This window comes from Pan troglodytes, chromosome 6 (genome assembly GCF_028858775.2).
Source record: "Pan troglodytes isolate AG18354 chromosome 6, NHGRI_mPanTro3-v2.0_pri, whole genome shotgun sequence".
In the NCBI taxonomy this organism is placed as follows: Eukaryota; Metazoa; Chordata; class Mammalia; order Primates; family Hominidae; genus Pan; species Pan troglodytes.
The window spans coordinates 10,052,807-10,070,174 of NC_072404.2; the positions used below are offsets into that span (position 1 = coordinate 10,052,807).

The 17,368-nt window shown below is 48.2% G+C and overlaps 1 protein-coding gene across 4 annotated transcripts in view; it reads left to right on the top strand.

Moving 5' to 3' along the window:
* Positions 1–17,368, top strand: part of SDK1 (sidekick cell adhesion molecule 1) — a 961,868-nt gene that overhangs the window by 797,787 nt on the left and 146,713 nt on the right. For all 4 annotated transcript variants that reach the window (XM_054687368.2, XM_518946.7, XM_054687367.2 and 1 more), the window contains exons 23-25: positions 5,596–5,705; positions 8,233–8,383; positions 8,978–9,215. In XM_054687368.2, the coding sequence (XP_054543343.2) occupies positions 5,596–5,705; positions 8,233–8,383; positions 8,978–9,215 (499 nt within the window). The remainder of the gene's footprint in view (positions 1–5,595; positions 5,706–8,232; positions 8,384–8,977; positions 9,216–17,368) is intronic.

Below are 17,368 nucleotides of genomic sequence, written 5' to 3' on the forward strand. Positions count from 1 at the left end.
TGTGGTCGGTAGGAACGAGGTCCCGCACCCAGGTCTCTGTCTTCTTGTGGAGGGACAGGAAGGGCCCTAGGAAGGAGGCCATGCAAGAGAGAAGAAAGAGGAGGCAAGGACACACTCAGGAGGGGCAGAGAAAGGGCCAGATGGGGAGTGGAGGGAGAGCGAGAGAGCCAGCACCCCGGGAACCCAAGCATGGAGCTCAGGATCAGGGGACAAAGCCCATCACTCCACAGCCCTTCTGCCTCTGAAGATCCAAAGAATATTAAACAGTAAAGACAAAACAATGACAACCCGGAAAGACAGAAGTCCCAAGGGAAGGGCTGGGAATCTAGAGCTTGGCTGATTCAAAGCCTGAAGCTTCCTTGGGAGTGAAGATAAACGCAGCACAGCGTCGAGTCCCCTGCCGGCTCATCAGGTGTGCAAACTCTGCGATTTGTTTGAGGGAACCGTCCTCTGGGCCTTCCTGGGCCTTCCTGGTTTCCTGTGCCTTTACCAGAAGCCCCCATCTGTCCCTCCCTCTGCAGGGGCCCTCCAGCCACCTCCTCTCGGGAGGTTTCATTTGGCTGTGGTGGGCACGGGGAGCAGCCCTCAGAAGCAGGGGTACTCGGTGTCTGTGGAAGTTGCTAGACGTGCAAGTTTTCCTGCTGACACCAGAGTTTCAGCCGGGCAGGGTGCGCTTGGCTTGGCAGCTTTCCATGGAAGGGGTTCTGGAGCATCTTTTTCTCCTCCTCTTAGCTCTGGATGGAGGGGGGCCACCTCCTCACGTCCCTCCTCCCCTCCCCATACGCAGCTGCACCTTGTCTGCTTCCTCTCCATGTGCAAAATTACCTTTGGGATGAGGTTAATGACTGTCCTCTGAGCAGCCATTGACCCTGGCCTCCGGAGTGCTGAGCTCATCATGGCCACCAGAGCCTCCCAGCAGGGGTGTTCCTGGTCCTGCCCTGCCCACCAGTTTCCACCAGTTTTTCCAGAGGCCGGATCTCATATGCACAAACAGACCAAGCCTCCTGGCCCGCTGGCGCCAAACCCCGGCCAGACCTGGGAGTGGGCAAGCCGGGGGTGCGTGGCGGGCGGCAGCATCCCCGTGGGTATAACAGACAGACAGCGCCCCTAATGGGCCTGAAGGACCGCCCCTACCGGGTGGCATTTGAAATAGATGCCATTTCTGCCTTTGTCCGAAGTATCGTAAAGTACTGTTTATTAACCTTAAAAAAAGTTTTTAAAAAAAAAAAGCCGTTCAAAATCCCAGCTTCCCCACAGAGCTTTTTTTTTTTTTTTTTTTTTTTTTTTGGAGACAGAGCCTCGCTCTGTCACCCAGGCTGGAGTGCAGTGGCGCGATCTCGGCAACTCCGCCTCCCGGGTTCACTCCATTCTCCTGCCTCAGCCTCCGGAGTAGCTGGGACTACAGGCGCCCGCCACCACGTCCAGAGAATTTTTTGTATTTTTAGTGGAGACTGGGTTTCACCATGTCAGCCAGGATGGTCTCAATCTCCTGACCTCATGATCCACCCGCCTCGCCCTCCCAAAGTGCTGGGATTACAGGCGTGAGCCACCGTGCCCGGCCGGCCCCCGTTTCTGACCTTGCAGTGGTTTCCCAGCATCTCTGCAGAGGGAGCCGCACGCCCGGCGTTCTCAGAGAAACCCGATGAGCCTGGCTGCCTCTTGCTGTGCTTTCCCCCACTCTCCTGCTCTCTCAACGCGGCGCGTGCCTTTCTCTCCCGGGCAGCCTCCCAGGCCTTACTGGTTCTCTTTTGTTCCTCTTGGTCGTGGGGGTGGAACAGCCCTGAATCCCAGAGCTACTGCCCTGACCACCGCTGACCCCGCAGCAGCCCCTGTGGCCGAGAGCCTGCCCTGAGTGCCCAGTGCCTGAACAAGATGAGGGAGCCCACAGGGTCAGGAAGCCCCCAGGCCTCAGGTGAATGCTTCTGGGGCCAGGAAAGCAGCCAGACAGACTGAATCCATACATGCCGAGCATCCAGGCCAGAGGAGGGCAGGGAGCTCTAGGCAGAGCCCCCACCCAGGACCCCAGCGTTCCTCAGTCTTGTTTATTTCTCCCTCAGGCAGCCGAAAACACACATCCAGGGAGGGGAGGGTGGGGCTGCAGGGGCCAACCAGAGGAAGGAGACTTGGAGTCACTTAGCAAAGGTGAATGAGCGTCCGCAGTGCAGCTTGGGGTCTTGGAGAGTAAGTTGAACCTGCCAGGCGTCTGTTTCCCCCTCACACATGCACAGACCAGGCAAGGACCCGGAAGGCAGGAGGCTGCCGGGAAAAGCGCCCACCGGTCCCTTGGCACCGTGAGCTACGCACGTGAGCCACGTGCGCCCTGACTGCTGGCTCTTTCCTTAGTGCTTATACGTGATTGATAAAAGGTGCTAAATTGACGGCCTGAAATGGAAGTCATCCCTTTTTCTTCCTTTCTTCTTTTTTTTTTTTTAACAAACAAACAAAACGTATTTTCCATGAAATCGCCCAGTGCTTTGGTTTAACACCCAGAGGACTGGTTTCACTAAGAGGAGCCCACCTAAGTCACCGAGGACTCTGAAACCGCTAAACCATGCCACAGGGCCAGCATTCAACAGGGAGGCACTTTGCACCCAGTAAAATCCAACTGAAAAAATGCGGGGCTGGGTCCTCCGCACTCCCCAGTATCTGGTCCCAGCCCGCCCACGACCCCCATCTCCCCTGAGACATTGCCCAGGCAGCCGGGGGCCTCCCACGGAAGCCTGAGCAGCTCGTCTTGCTTGCCCTTCCCTCTGTGCTGTGGTGCGTGTTCTCCATTACCTGGAGTCCTGTAAGGTGTCGTGAGCTGTGCTGATGTGTGACAAACATTTGGTGACCTTGAATGAATCACACTTTTTCTGGGCCTCAGCTTCTTTCATCGTAACATAGGCTGGAATAATATCCTCCGGCTTCCTAGCTTATGGGTGGGCCCATTTATGCATCAGTTGCATAGATAAATACCGCACGGCCCCTCTCCACTAGACACTGTGCCGGGGCCAGAGCTTTCAAGCCAACCTGAGTGAGCTCCTCTGAGATCCCCGGATCGTGAAGTTCATTCTCTTTTGCCCATTAGGATTGGATGGTTCCAGTCTCAGCATTGTGCTCCTGGGTCCTTTCCCTCTTCACAGACGCGATGGAGGAAGGCAGCTGCCATGGGCCCTGATGGGGGATAGGGAGGCCTCAGTCCTGTCTGACTCAAGAGCTAGTCCAACCCCAGGTTCGCCTAGACCCTTCCCTTCTCCAAGATGAGTGTTCTGTGGAACCTTAATCTATCCACATAACTCTTGTTTTCTGTGTCTCTGAAGTGAGGATTTGAGGGTTTCGATGGCTACCCCAGTGCTGAGAACTGGCTCACTTTGGCTGAAGTGAGGATTTGAGGGGTTTCGATGTCTACCCCAGTGCTGAGAACTGGCTCACTTTGGTGCCAGGGGACTTGCCCCCTTTGCCTCTGGCTGTGCAAGGTGCACAGTCTTTTCCTAATTACACCACCCTGTGGTTTTGCCGACTTCCGGGCTATTCATTATCTACGCTGACCTCCAGCTCGTTCTCTACCAAATATTTTTGGCCAGTCATTCACATTTCATTTTATTGTTTCTTTTTTTCATTGAGGTGAAATTCACCTCACATAAAATTAACCATTTTAAAGAATACCATTCACAACTTAGTAGATTCCCAGTGCTGTGCAACCACCACGTCTGTCTAGTTCCAAAACATTTTTATCATGCCACAAAGAGACCTCATACCCAATAGCAGTCACTTCCCATCCCCTCCTCTCCCCATCCCCTGGCAACCACCAACCTGCATTCTGTCTCAATGGATTGAAAGATCCTGGACATTTCGTAAACTGGAATCGTGCGGTGCATGGACTTTGGGTCTGGCTTGCTTAGCTTTGCATCAATCATGTTTTGAGATTTGTCCATGTGGTAGCAGGTGTGGGTGCTTTGTTCCTTTCTATGGCTGAATCCTGTTCCATGATGCAGAGAGTCCTTTTGTTTATCCACTCAGTGCTGGGCGTTTGCCTTGTTCACGGCTTTGACTGTCATGACTAGTGCACTAGGAGCATGTGCCTGCAGGTATCTGTTAAGACACCTGTTGTCTGTTCTCTTGGGTCAGTGGCTGGGGGCGGAGTTGCTGGCTTATGCGGTGACTGTGTGTAACTTTTGGAGGAGCCACTGACCATGTGGATGTTTTCAGCTGAGAGCGTTGAGAGTTTTGCGCTTTGCCTTTCGAGTTCTCTAGGAAGCAAGCCACCAGCACGCCTGCTTACACAGTCTCCTCTGCATCCGTGTCGCCAGTTTACCAAGGTCATTTTGAATTCTCCTGCCACCCTCCCAAGACTTGGCCACCCACCACCTTGGTTTCCTTTGCACACTTAGTGAGCACGTTTCCTATCCTGTCATTTAAGCCACTTACGAAGTGTTAAATGCACCAGGCCCCAGGCCAATCCCACTCCAGCAGCCAGTTTGTCCTGACATGCTCTCCATGCTTGCAGCCGGCCTTCTCTGTGTCCCTTGGGTCCCCCAGAGCCACACGGCCACACGAAACCAGAGTTTGCTTGTGATGGGGCTGCAGAGATCTCCAAAGATGAGCTCCAGGGCTCTCCTGGTGGGCACAAGGCCGTGACTGTCTCTCCCGTGGCTCCCTAGCTGGCACAGCTTGTGTGGCACCATCAAGGGTGAGAGAGGGACCTGGTCAGCTTGGGGCAGTGGCAGTAGAAGCGGCACTGGCACTCGGGTTTCTCAAAAGCACAAGGATGAGTGAGAGGTGGGGCTCGGGGTCAGATTAGGGGAAATGAAAATGCTACTGAGCAGGGCGATGGTGTGGAGCTCCCAGACAGGGAGTAAAATTAGCACGAGACAGACCATGGGGCAGGAGCAAAGACTCGGGAGAGGAAGAAGCTGGGGAACTCGGAGGGCACCCTGCAGGCATCGCCAGCAGACCCGGAAAAGGCAAGTCTCTGTTGAAGGGAGTGGCTCTTCCCTCGTCAACACTGCCAGGAGGCAGTTTCTTTAAATCTTAAGGGGACTGGGCCTGCCGATCTGGCTTCCAGGGCAGAAGACTCGTCCTTCCCTGCCTAAGGACCTTCCTTATGCCGTGGGCCAGCAATGGTGTCTGTTTGGTGTGTGTTTGCGGCAGAAAGGGTTGGGGTCGAAGCTGGACCCCCAGCCTGTGCCCACAGCTCTGTCACTGCTTACCATGGTCCTGGCCAAGTCTTCCTTTCCAGGCTTTCTCTGAGCCCTCACTTGTCAAACAGGAGGAAGGATGAGATGGTATGGAAGGTCCCCTCCATCACTGATGGCCTCCAAGCCCTCAGAGGTTTGTTCCCAGGGGTTTCACTATTTGGGTCCAGTCCTTCTGTGGCCCAGTTCTTGACTGTGAGCTTTTGACTAAAACTCACCCAGACTTGATGGTGGGCATAGCAAGAGCCTGTATCTCCAAGGCACAAGAGGGGGTTGTGCAGGACTCAACTTGTCCCAGGTGTGGGGACGTCTTGCAGCCCTGCCCAGCTCACCAGGTACCAGCAGGTGCACATGGTCTACATGGCAGCCTCAATCCCTAAGGCATGTCCAGCCCATCTCAGTGTCTCCCTCTGCACAGGTGGGAGCTATCGGCGACGAGGAGGAGTGGGTCACCCTCTATGAAGAGGAGAATGAGCCTGATGCCCAGACGCTGGAGATCCCAAACCTCACACCCTACACTCACTACAGGTGAGAACAGCAGTGATAAGCTGTTACAGGAGGAAACACTGGCAGCCCAGGCAGGTGCCTTCTGTTGGCAATAGTAAAACCCAGTCATACGTATGCAAATCAGATGTTTCCTAGTGGCAATAACAGTACATAAAAGCCTTAAGGAGCAGGCAGGATGCATAGCTTGGTGTTATTCCAAGGAAGATGATAGGCAGATGTTAGACTCATGAGGCTCCTTCTATCAGTACCAGCTGGCAAAACACCCCATAGAAATGGCCCACTGTTATTATATTAGGCTGAATAACCAAGAACCACAGGCAGCAGAGATGTGGCATTTTACCAAACTCCACAACCTCTTGGGACTATTAACGTGCCGTGTGCAAACAAAGCAGATGTCCTAGGAAGATCTTTCTGCTCCCCTTCCCAAGCAGGGCCCAGGAGCTGCTAGTCTCACTTATCAAGCAATTAACATGCCATTTAACCTTTAGCTTCTTGAACCCCGAAACTGATCCGGGCAGTAAATCCTTGGCCTTAACAAAGGTTAGGGTGATTATGAGCTGTTAGTACTGTGATCACTTCCCGTAAGGCCTTTGAAGGAGATGGAATTTCCAGTTATCACCAGATGTTGAGTTTGATAATGTCATTGTTCTGCCAGGATGGAACATTTCATAAGATTGGAGAATGAAAGAATAGGAATTACTAATTCAGGGACTAAAAGGTGAAATTACATCATTGTGAAGAATTTTTCTTTCCGGCACAAAACCAAAGTTAGAGTTAAAAAAAAAAAAAAAAAACCTAATGAGAGATGCTATTTAGCTTCTATTCATTTTAACATCCTTCAGAAGCTTAGAACAGACAAATCAGGACACAATACACTGGGTTTTAAAGAAAAACATTTAGCTTAAAATGAGCTGTTGGGATTCAAGACTTACCATGTGAAATTAACTGAAGCTATATAATTATTTCAAAGAACAGAAACTGTAAGTAGAGATCAGTGTCCCTGTCTGAAACCCAGGTACATTTGGGGAAACCTCTATAGTAAATGTATATGTGCATACTTGGGATATTTTTCTTGTATGTAAATTGAATTCAAATAATTGTTTATGTATATGTAAAGAAGAGACAGAACTGAAAGCATTCCTGTAGATTTTAGAGAACATTGAACTCCACCCTCATTTTATAGTTAAGGAAACGGAGATTATCTGATTTGCTGTAGGTCTCACAGTTACTCATTGGATGGAATCACAGAGTGTGGTGTGAGCTGATAGAGGCCTCAGTTACCTGACAAAGTTTATTCTGCCAATGTTGAGGATGCACCCGTGACCCAGCATCAGGAGATCCTGGCAACATGTGCCCAAGGTGGTCAGGGCACAGCTTGCTTTTATACATTTTAGGGAGACATGAGACATCAATCAATATATGCAAGGTGAACATTGGTTCAGTCTGGAAAGGCAGGAAAGCTTGAAGCAAAGGCAGGAAGACTTCAAGCAGGGAGGGGGCTTGCAGGTCACAGATAGGTGAGAGACAAAGGATCCCATTCTTCTGAGTTTCTGATGAGCCTTTCCAAAGGAGGCTATCAGATCTGCATTGATCTCAGTGAGCAGAGGGATGACTTTGAAGAGAATGAGAAGCAGGTTTGCCCTAACGCAGCTTGTGTTTTCCTTGTAGCTTAGTGATTTGGGGTTCAAGATATTTTCCTTTCACCCCTCATTCTTCTCCTGAACCAACAGAAAAAGAGATGCAGAGTGCCGTTGATCATTTAAAAGGCTGGACTTCAAAACTGCCCTTTGGTAGTGACATCCTGACATTCCAATTCTGTCCCATAGCTACTTGCACTTTAACCCCTCGAGGTTATCCTAAACTTGAATCAGGGCAACTGATGACATCAATTTCTGGACACCCAATCCATCCAACTAGATTTCACTTGCAAATTTAAAATTGTTGAGTTGCAACTGATGTACCTTTACCTTTCTTTGAAGGCTTTTAGGGGAAAAAGGGCACATATGCAATTTGCATTTTTTTTTTTTTTTCTGAGGCAGAGTCTCGCTCTGTCACCCAGGCTGGAGTGCAGTGACACCATCTCAGCTTGTGCAACCTCTGCTTCCCTGGTTCAAGTGATTCTCCTGCATCAGCCTCTTGAGTAGCTGGGATTCCAGGCACCCGCCACCACGCCTGGCTAATTTTTGTATTTTTAGTAGAGACGAGATTTTGCCATGTTGGCCAGGCTGATCTGGAACTCTTGACCTCAGGTGATCCCCCACTGCCTCCTGCCTCAGCCTCCCTAAGTGCTGGGATTTGATTCCCCGCCACCGCTTGCCTTGGCCTCCCTTAGTGCTAGCATTACAGGTGTGAGCCACCACACCTGGCCACAATTTGCACTTTTAATGAAACCAGGTGAAAAGAGGGTGTCCTTGAGCAATAGCCTTTATGATATGAGTAGACACCTATCTGAGCCCTCCCTTGAGAAACAGTCAGTGCCTTTGTGGTTTCGTTCTTTTCCTTCTTACCTTTGCTTTGCCTTGACTCTCATCAGTGGTTTTTCCTTTAGATTTCGAATGAAGCAAGTGAACATTGTTGGGCCGAGCCCCTACAGTCAGTCTTCCCGGGTCATCCAGACCCTACAGGCCCCACCTGACGTGGCTCCAACCAGCGTCACGGTCCGTACTGCCAGTGAGACCAGCCTGCGGCTTCGCTGGGTGGTGAGTGGGGGTGAGAAGGGAGGCTGGAGGCAAAGGGGTCCTGAGTTAGCCAGGGCACACACTAATCCAGGGCTTAGGAGTTTCTTAGTCACGCCTTTGTCCTAGTCAAAACTAATCTCATCGTCAAACCAAAAAGTATTGCATTTTACAATTAGTGTTGGATCTCAGGCCAGCCCAGGAGATCTGATTAATTAGTAGCATTACTCACTCTCTTCTTGGAACTGAGGAATATTCCTTGGGGCAGGAAAGCTGGGGGTGCCTCACGCCAGAACTCTAAGTCCTTAAGCTAGGTCAACATGGAACCAATACTCAATATTTGTAAGAGAGCCAGCCTGATATTTAATCAGAACGTTTGCCCACAAAATTAAGCCAAAATGTATTAAAAGAAATTATATGCAGCCAAAGTTACTGACAGGGTTTCATTTAATTCACAGAACAAAAGTTTCAGGGAAGAATAAAGTAGATGCTTCTAAGACTATCTCCCCCAGGAACACCTCCACGGAGCTGGCCTCACAGGACACGCCCATCCCTTACAACCCGTGAGGGTGGCAGTTCTGAGATGTCAGCTCATCGCGACCCCTCGTTCCTTCCTAGCCCCTGCCGGATTCTCAGTACAACGGGAACCCTGAGTCCGTGGGCTACAGGATTAAGTACTGGCGCTCAGACCTCCAGTCCTCAGCAGTGGCCCAAGTCGTCAGTGACCGGCTGGAGAGAGAATTCACCATCGAGGAGCTGGAGGAGTGGATGGAATACGAGCTGCAGATGCAGGCCTTCAACGCCGTCGGGGCCGGGCCGTGGAGCGAGGTGGTGCGGGGCCGGACGCGGGAGTCAGGTGAGGGGAAGGCGATTCCCATCCTGGAGACACCGCATTAGAGATGGGGCTGAGTGCCCCTGAGCCTCCAGATCCCAGGCTAGTGGCGTCTCATTGGCCTGTCCCACTTGTGTCTGTCTTGGAGCTTTCCTAATCCCGGGTTTGGCCAGACTCGGCAGGAATTTCTGTCTGATTTCATTAGGGCCCCAAGCCATTCACTGGAAACTGGTGATGATTTCCAACAGGGGCTCGACTCACATTACTATTTTCTGAATTAGGGATAATTTTCGCTAACGATGAAAAGCAAAAGTGTGTAAAGTTCCTATGGGGAATCTTTAAAATACAAGGTATTCAGGACCTTCTTGTCACAAATTAATAGAGGTAGTATGTTAAGTAATCTAGCCTGTGGTAATAAATAGGCCTCCAAAAGTTTAATTGCTTGAACATAATAGGAGTTTACTTCTCACTCATATTGTGGTCTAAGGTGGGCATTCCTGTTTGGCGGGTGGCTCTCTTCCACGAGGTGATTCAGGGACCCAGGCTTTACCGTTCTGTGGGACTAATCTCCTTCTGCACCCAGCTGCCAGCAGGGAAAAGAAGGCAAAGAATGGACCTCTTCAGACCTGTTCAGGAGTGGAACGTCACTCTGTTCATCTTCTTGGGGCTCAGTCATGGGGCTCTGCCACTTGCCAGGAAGAAATGGAGCAGTGTTTTTGGCCAACCTTGAGCAGACCTCTGCTGCACTGTGCTAATGCTGAAAGTGGCTGCCTAATCTTCTAGGCTTTGTGGACTAACTTCCGCTCGCCAACTGTGGGTCAGAGGAGCTTTTCTTGCCCCCCTCCTTAAATTTTTAGAAACCCAAGGGAAGGACGGCAATTAACGCTCATGAAGGACTCACTGTCACCTGACCCCGGTCCCTTCAGTCTGATCTGAATTAGTGAGGTTCTGTCTGGAGAAGGAATGAACCAGCTGCACCTCTGCCCCAGGCTTCTTGGATGAGAGTCACAGCTTGTGCTTGATAGATGGAGGGGCTGTTCATTCTGGACTAACCTAGGCTGTTAGAAATACAACTTAAATTCCTGACCTTTGTCCAGACATGGGATGAGGAGGAGGTATGAAGGGTTGAGATGGTGAACTGGGTCAGTGGCCAGAGGAAAAGAACAAGACTCCCCCACTCCTTCCCCCAGGGAGCCTAGATCCATTTTGCTTATTGATGTCAAACCCTCTTATTCGCTCTCTTTTGCTTCTCTTCTCTGACTCTCTGCGTTAATGAGAATATTTGGCTCCATTGTTTTTGCTGTCGTAGACATGGCTCTGTTTCCTGGAGACAGCTCCTGAGCCCAGCATGAGTCCTCCTTTCCTTGGGGCTCCCAGGGCACAGAATCGCCCTTGAAGCTGGGGAGTCAAGAGATGGCCAGGGCCTGCCCACAGCTGTTTCCACCCCAGAGTCCTCGGAAATGCCCCGGATCTGCCCTCTCTGCAACCCAGAGCCTCCCTGCTTCTGTCCCTGTACTACAATGCCGTGCAAAGAGACGGCATTGTTGTTGTTTTCAATAGAAAAATTAATTAACTTGCTAGATGCTGGAAACTGCCTTAGGAGACACCGTTGGAACTCAGAGTGACTTTGATGGGAAATGGACAGAAAGATGAGCTAGGAAGCCAAGTGCGTGACGGGTATCAGAGAAAACCTCGCACAGTCAGCAGGAGGAGGCAGAGGACGTGGGGGCACAAGGCCTGTTGGCATGGCTGGAGGTGGCTTTGGGGGGCTGCCATCCTCAGGACAGAGGAGTTTAAAAGGGAGGAAAGCATAGACACTTGGGGGGCCCAGGGCTCCCGGGCCTGGCCTGTCTGCTCTAAAGATGAAGAGGGAAACATAGAAGGTGGTGCCGAGGTGGGAGGGCAGCCTCTGAGGACAGCTGGAGTGAGGACGCAGATCAGCTCCCAGCAATAAGGAAAGGGGCCTTGGAGCCCTGGGCGGTGCTGCCCCCTCACCTCTTCCTAATGCTCATCTTATCCGTGCCAGGTGCTGCAATGGGTGCAGGTGTTCCCAACACCACCCCTCCACCCTCGAGACAGCCAGGCCGGGGTGAGGAGTCTGCACCCTGGACTTGGGTCCAGCAGCGCCCAGCACACCGAGGGCACCAGCACGTGCCCAGTGCATCTGCAGGTGCCACCCACTCTGTGTGCCACAGCATGGAAGGGCCTGGGAAGCTCTGGATAAAGGCTCATCTCATCCTTTCTTGCTCATTCCCCAGGTCCCGCTGGTGACAGGTCTCAACCTGCTGCCACCCTTGTAGGTTACTGTAATGCACAGTGGGTTGCAACGCACAGAAGCCCCCTGGGTTTCCTCAACACTGGTCCACTTTCAGCCACCAGCACCAAGCCAAAGCTCCTGTGCCACTTTGTGGCTTTATTTCTTCCTACTCTTCTCAGAGGGCAGGAGGTGAGGGTAGACAGGAGGACTCTTAAGCAGTAGCAGGGAGAAGCAGAACAATGGCCTTGTGGGAATGCTGTTAGGGCGTGGCATGAACCCTGGAGCCCACCAATGAGAGCCCCGGAAGAGCAGCCGTGGTGACAACCAGTGTGCTTCTGAGGGGACCAGTGTTTCAGGATGGAACTGCCCAAGCAGCAGGGCTGGGCCCAGTGTCCCTCGGCTCTCCTTCAGACTGAAGCTTTCATTACGTTCCAAAGGAAAGGTGGAGACACACCCACATGCAGCCTGGGATTGTGGTCACGTGGATTTCAAAAATCTCTGTTATCTTCACTGTCTGAGTCTTTGTGACAAAGGAGAGAACTTGAGAAGTTCAGAGGGACAGTTCTAAATCCAGTAAAAGGCAGGCCAAGAAAATAGTTTTTCAGAATTAAAACTTCTGCCATAACCAACAAAAACTTATGGATAAAATATAACTTTCTGGAATCTTAAATGTATTGGCCAGGCAGGGTCCTCACATCTATAATCCCAGCACTTTGGGAAGCTGAGTCTGGAGGATAGCTTGAGTCCAGGAGTTCAAGACCAGCCTAGGCAACATGGTGAGACCCCATCTCTACAAAAAATACAAAAATTAGCCAGGTGTGGTGGCATGCACCTGTAGCCCCAGCTACTTGGGAGGCTGAGGCAGGAAGATGGCTTGGGCCTGGGAGTTTGAGGCTGCACTGAGCTATGATCACACCACTGCATTCCAGCCTGGCCAACAGAGCAGGTTATTATGCCTCTAAAAAATAAGTAAATAAATGAATTCATCAACACACTCATAAGAAAAACAGGGAAATCCTCAGGTGTCAGAGGCATAACAGGAACTAGGAAGAATTCAGCAGGAAGTGCTGGGCTGGTGCCGCAGCTGCCCTGGGTGGGATAGGATCAGGTTGGATCTTTGCTGGTGGTTTCAGGACCTGGGGTAAGGAGTCTGCACCCTGGTCCTGGGCCCAGCAGTGCCCAGCACACTGTGGGCACCAGCACGCATCCAGTGTGTCTGCAGGTGCCACCGGGAACTGTAGATACACTGGGCAGGCCATGCAGTAACATGAGAGTCAGCTTTGAATCTGTGTAAGGGGAGAGTTAGGGCCTAAACTCCTGCAGTTGAGACACGGCTCTTGAAGGCCTTTCCCTCCTTCCTAGGAGAGGCTGAAACTCTGCCTGCAGAGGTTTGACTGTATGTCTACCTGGACTCTGAGTAGAGAATGGAAAGTCAGTCTGAGCCCTGTGCCCAGCTCAGGACTGGGTTTTGAATTTGCATTATATGGATGGCCCAGGAACTCCCAGAACAGAAATTAATGTAACATTTGGTTCCAGAAACCAAAAGCACAAGCAACTAAAGAAAAAGTAGATACATTAGACCTCATCAGAATGAAAACCTTTATGCTTCAAAGAATGTCATAAAGGAAATGAAAAAAACTCCCCAAATGGAAGAAAATATTTGCAAATTATGTATCTCATGAGGGATTTATATCTAGAATATATAAAGACTTCACAACAAAAAGACAAATGACCCAATTAAAAACTGGGCAAAGGATCGGCATAGACATTCCTCCCAAGGAGATTTACAAATGGCCAGCAAGCACATGAAAACATGCTCAACATCATTAACTGTTAGGGAAATGCAAATCTAAGCTGCAATGAGATATCACTTCACACTCCTAAAATAAGATGGCTAAAATAAGAAAAGTTGGACAATAACAGGTATTGGTGGGCATAGAGAAATTGGAATGCTTGTACGTTGCTGGTGGGAATATTAAATGATTCAGAAATGTTGGAAAACAGTTGGCATTCCTCAGGAGGTTGAGCAGGGAATCACCATACGACAAAGCAACTCTACTCTAGGTATGTACCCAAGAGAACAGAAAACATATGTCTACACAAAATCTTGCACATAAATGTTCATAGCAGCTTTATCCATAGTAGCCAAAAAGTGGAAACAACCAAAATATCCCTCATTTGACAAATGGATAAATAAAATGTGGTCTATGCATTCAATGGATGATTCAGCAATAAAAAGGAATGGAATTCTGATATATGCTACAGTGTGGGTGAACCTTGAAAACATTAGGCTAAGTGAAAGAGACCAGGCACAAGAGACCACATATTGTGTGATTCTATTTGTAGGAAACATCTAGAATAGGCAAATCTAGAGAGGCAGAAAGTAAATTCATGGTTTCCTAGACTAAGAGAGAGCATTTGAGAGGAATGGGAAGTGACGGGTGATGGAAACAGAGCTTCTTTTGGGGATGATGAGATGTTCCAAAGTTCATCATGATGATGGTTACACAACTCTGAATCCACTAAAAAATGTTGAATTGTACAATTTAGGGGAATTGTATGATATATTAATAATCTCACAATAAGGCTTGAAAAAAAAGCTCAGCCTTCCTGAGATTAATTTTATACAGATAAAATGTTATTAAAATAAGTATGGGCTGGGGGCTGTGATTCGTACCTATAATCCCAACACTTTGAGAGGCAGAGGCAGGAGGATTACCAGGAGCTTGAGACCAGCCTGGGCAACATAGCAAGACCCCATCTCTACAAAATAAAAATAAAAACTATAGAAAATTAGCCAGGCATGGTAGCACATGCCTGTAGTCCCAGCTACTTGGGAGGCTGAGGCAGGAGAACTGCTTCAGCCCAGGAGGTCGAGCCTGCCATGAACTACGATCACACCCCTGCACTGCAGCCTGGGTGGCAGAGCAAGACCCTGTCTCTAAAAAAAATAATAAGTATGGCTTATAGATTGTACACTTTGCCTATGGTCGGAAGGCCCAGAAAATCTTTGTATAATATCTTCTTACCCTCAGGGAAAACAGTGATCAACTCTTCCTGAAATAGTTACATATCATACCCCAATAAAGGATTTCACTCTCCTCCAAAAATAAAACAAAAAGAAAATACACAAAAAACTAAAGAAACATGGTTTCAGGCCAGACCATCTGGGCAATCAACAGAAGCAAAAATGATTCCTCTCTGGAGAGATATTGCCAAAGCCAAATTATCCAAAATAAAAAGACTTTTTAAAGATGAATCACAATTGTCAAGCACACAGGCAATGATTTGCCATGAGTAAAAATGACCAGTTTTAAAAAAGAGAGAAAGATAGAGGGCTTCAATTACATTAACATACATACAAGTCTGAGAGAAATATATAATAACTACATTTAAAATTATTAAAGTCTTAGTAAAATAAAGCATTAACATTTTAAGTAAAGATTAAGGTACCATTTCTTAAAGCAGATTTGTTTTTAGAAAAAATAAATGGGACACAGTCATTGAAAATGAAAGCAGTTTAGACACTGCCAAAAAGAGAATTACCAAATTAAAAGCTAGATTTGAGTAAATAACTATTAAAACAACATAAAGACATAAGATTGAAAATAGAGAGATTAAAAGACATGAAGAACAGAATGAGATCTACCACATAGCTAATAGGACTCGAAAGAGGAAGCAAATGAGAGTTACAAAATACACAGAGATAATAGCCGAGAAATTCCAGGGTTGATGGAAAGCATTATTTACAATACTGAAGAAACACCAATCCCGAGTGGAGTAAATAAAACTGAATTCATACCAAGATGTATTTGCTACAACTGTAAAATGCCAAAGAGAAAATCTTAAAAACAATTGGAGTGAAAGGCAGATAATCACAAAGGCGAGACCATTTGACTGAGGTGACTATTCAGGAGCAACAGAGGCCAGAAGACAATGGGATAATAATCTTGAAGGAGCTAAAAGCAAATAACTGCCAACCTCAAATTTTATACCCAGATAAACTAATCTTCCAGGATTTTATTCAGAAAACAGCAAAGTAAATGCTATATAAAAATGAAGACAATTTAATCAAAATAGAAATATTGTTTTGATAATTTTTCAAATAATACTCTTTTTTTTTGAGGTGGAGTCTCACTCTGTCAGCTGGAGTGCAGTGGCATGATCTTGGCTCACTACAACCTCTGCCTCCTGGGTGCAAGCGATTCTCCTGCCTTAGCCTCCCAAGTAGCTGGGATTACAGGTGCCCACCACCATGACCAGCTAATTTTGTATTTTTAGTAGAGATGGGGTTTCACCATGTTGGCCAGGCTGGTCTTGAACTCCTGACCTCAAGTGATCTGCCCACCTTGGTTTCCCAAGGTGCTGGGATTACAGGCATAAGCCATCACACCCGGCCAAGAACACTCTTTAAAAAAAAAAAAAAAAAAGGAAACCTATGGCAAAACTGCTGATTTGAGACTCTTTTTTTTTTTAAACAAACATTTCCAGCTGTTGAAAACCTATCTTTATAGTAGTCAAGAGAATGCAGAGGATAATATTTTATGTGTAAATGTATTCCAGGGTTTTTCTTCTGACTTTGTTTTTTTCAGACAATCTTGTATCATCTTTTACACAAGAACCCTGAGGAGACTTTCTCTAGCAATGTTGTTTATTTTTGTAGATGCTGCTGTGTTTTAATTAATATTGAGATATAGATTTTGTATCAAAAGAAGCAAGTGGATTTACCTTTGTCCTAGCTGATTGTAGCATGTATGGTGATACGGTTTGGCTCCGTGTCCCCACCCAAATCTCATCTCAAATTGTAATCTCCACATGTCAAGGGAGGGACCTGGTGGGAGGTGATTGGATCATGGGGGCAATTTCCACCATGCTGTTCTCATGATAGTGAGTGAGTTCTCACAAGATCTGATGGTTTTATAAGGGGCTCTTCCTCCTTTACTCTCTCTTTTCTCTCCTGCTGGCATGTGAGGAAGTTCCTTGCTTCCCCTTCACCTTCCACCATGATTGTAATCCTGAGGCCTCTCCAGCCATGTGTAACTCTGAGTCAGTTAAACCTCTTTCCTTTATAAACTACCCAGTCTTGGGTATTTATTTATCACAGTGTGAAAATGGACTGATACATATGGCTAGAGGGGAATCACATAGAGCCCTTGCAGAATCCACTGTATCAGCCTCACTGTTTTTCTGTTCATAGTTCATGTTCTGTTCACTTGTTCAGAGGATTGTGATCAAGAGTAGGAATTGTTCTTGCAACTGAAGCTTTGTTTTGTCAGTTATTACATTCTTTCTTATTTTGAGGGTTATAGCTTACGGAAAGGTATTTTTTAGTTTTTAATTGAATTTGTGTTTAATTAGAAACTTTGGTGCAACACATATTGCTCTGGGAAAAAAAGTTTTGGTTCACGTGTTTCCATCAAAAATTTTATAATTGGGTTATTGATCTTCATTTCAAGATGTGGATGATTCAGATTTTGGACATGTTGAATGCTGGAATAACGAGCTCCCAGGGACCCCTCTTAGACCAGTCTCTCTTCTGGTTGGTGCTGGTGCTCCATCTCTGCCCCTCCTCCCACCTGGGGAATCTCAGGGGCCCAGATGCTGCAGGACTTCAGCTCCCCCTCCTTGTGTTTAGCTCATCAGAACGGAGATTTCACAGCCTTCTTCTCTGGGACTCTCCCCACCTCTGACTGGCAAGGCCCTCCCAGGTGCAGCAGTTTTGACTTTGGGCCTTCCCTGGCCCTACTAACATCTGAAACTTACCCTCCCCAGCAGAAAACTTGATCCTATTTTGAGATGGGGGGAGGCAGGGATGAGATGGGGAGGTGAAGGGGTTGCCAGGGCTGAATGGTGAGTGGACCTGATGGAGAGGGAGAAAGATTGGAGAGAGAATAAAACAACTGCCCTTTGTCTGAAATAA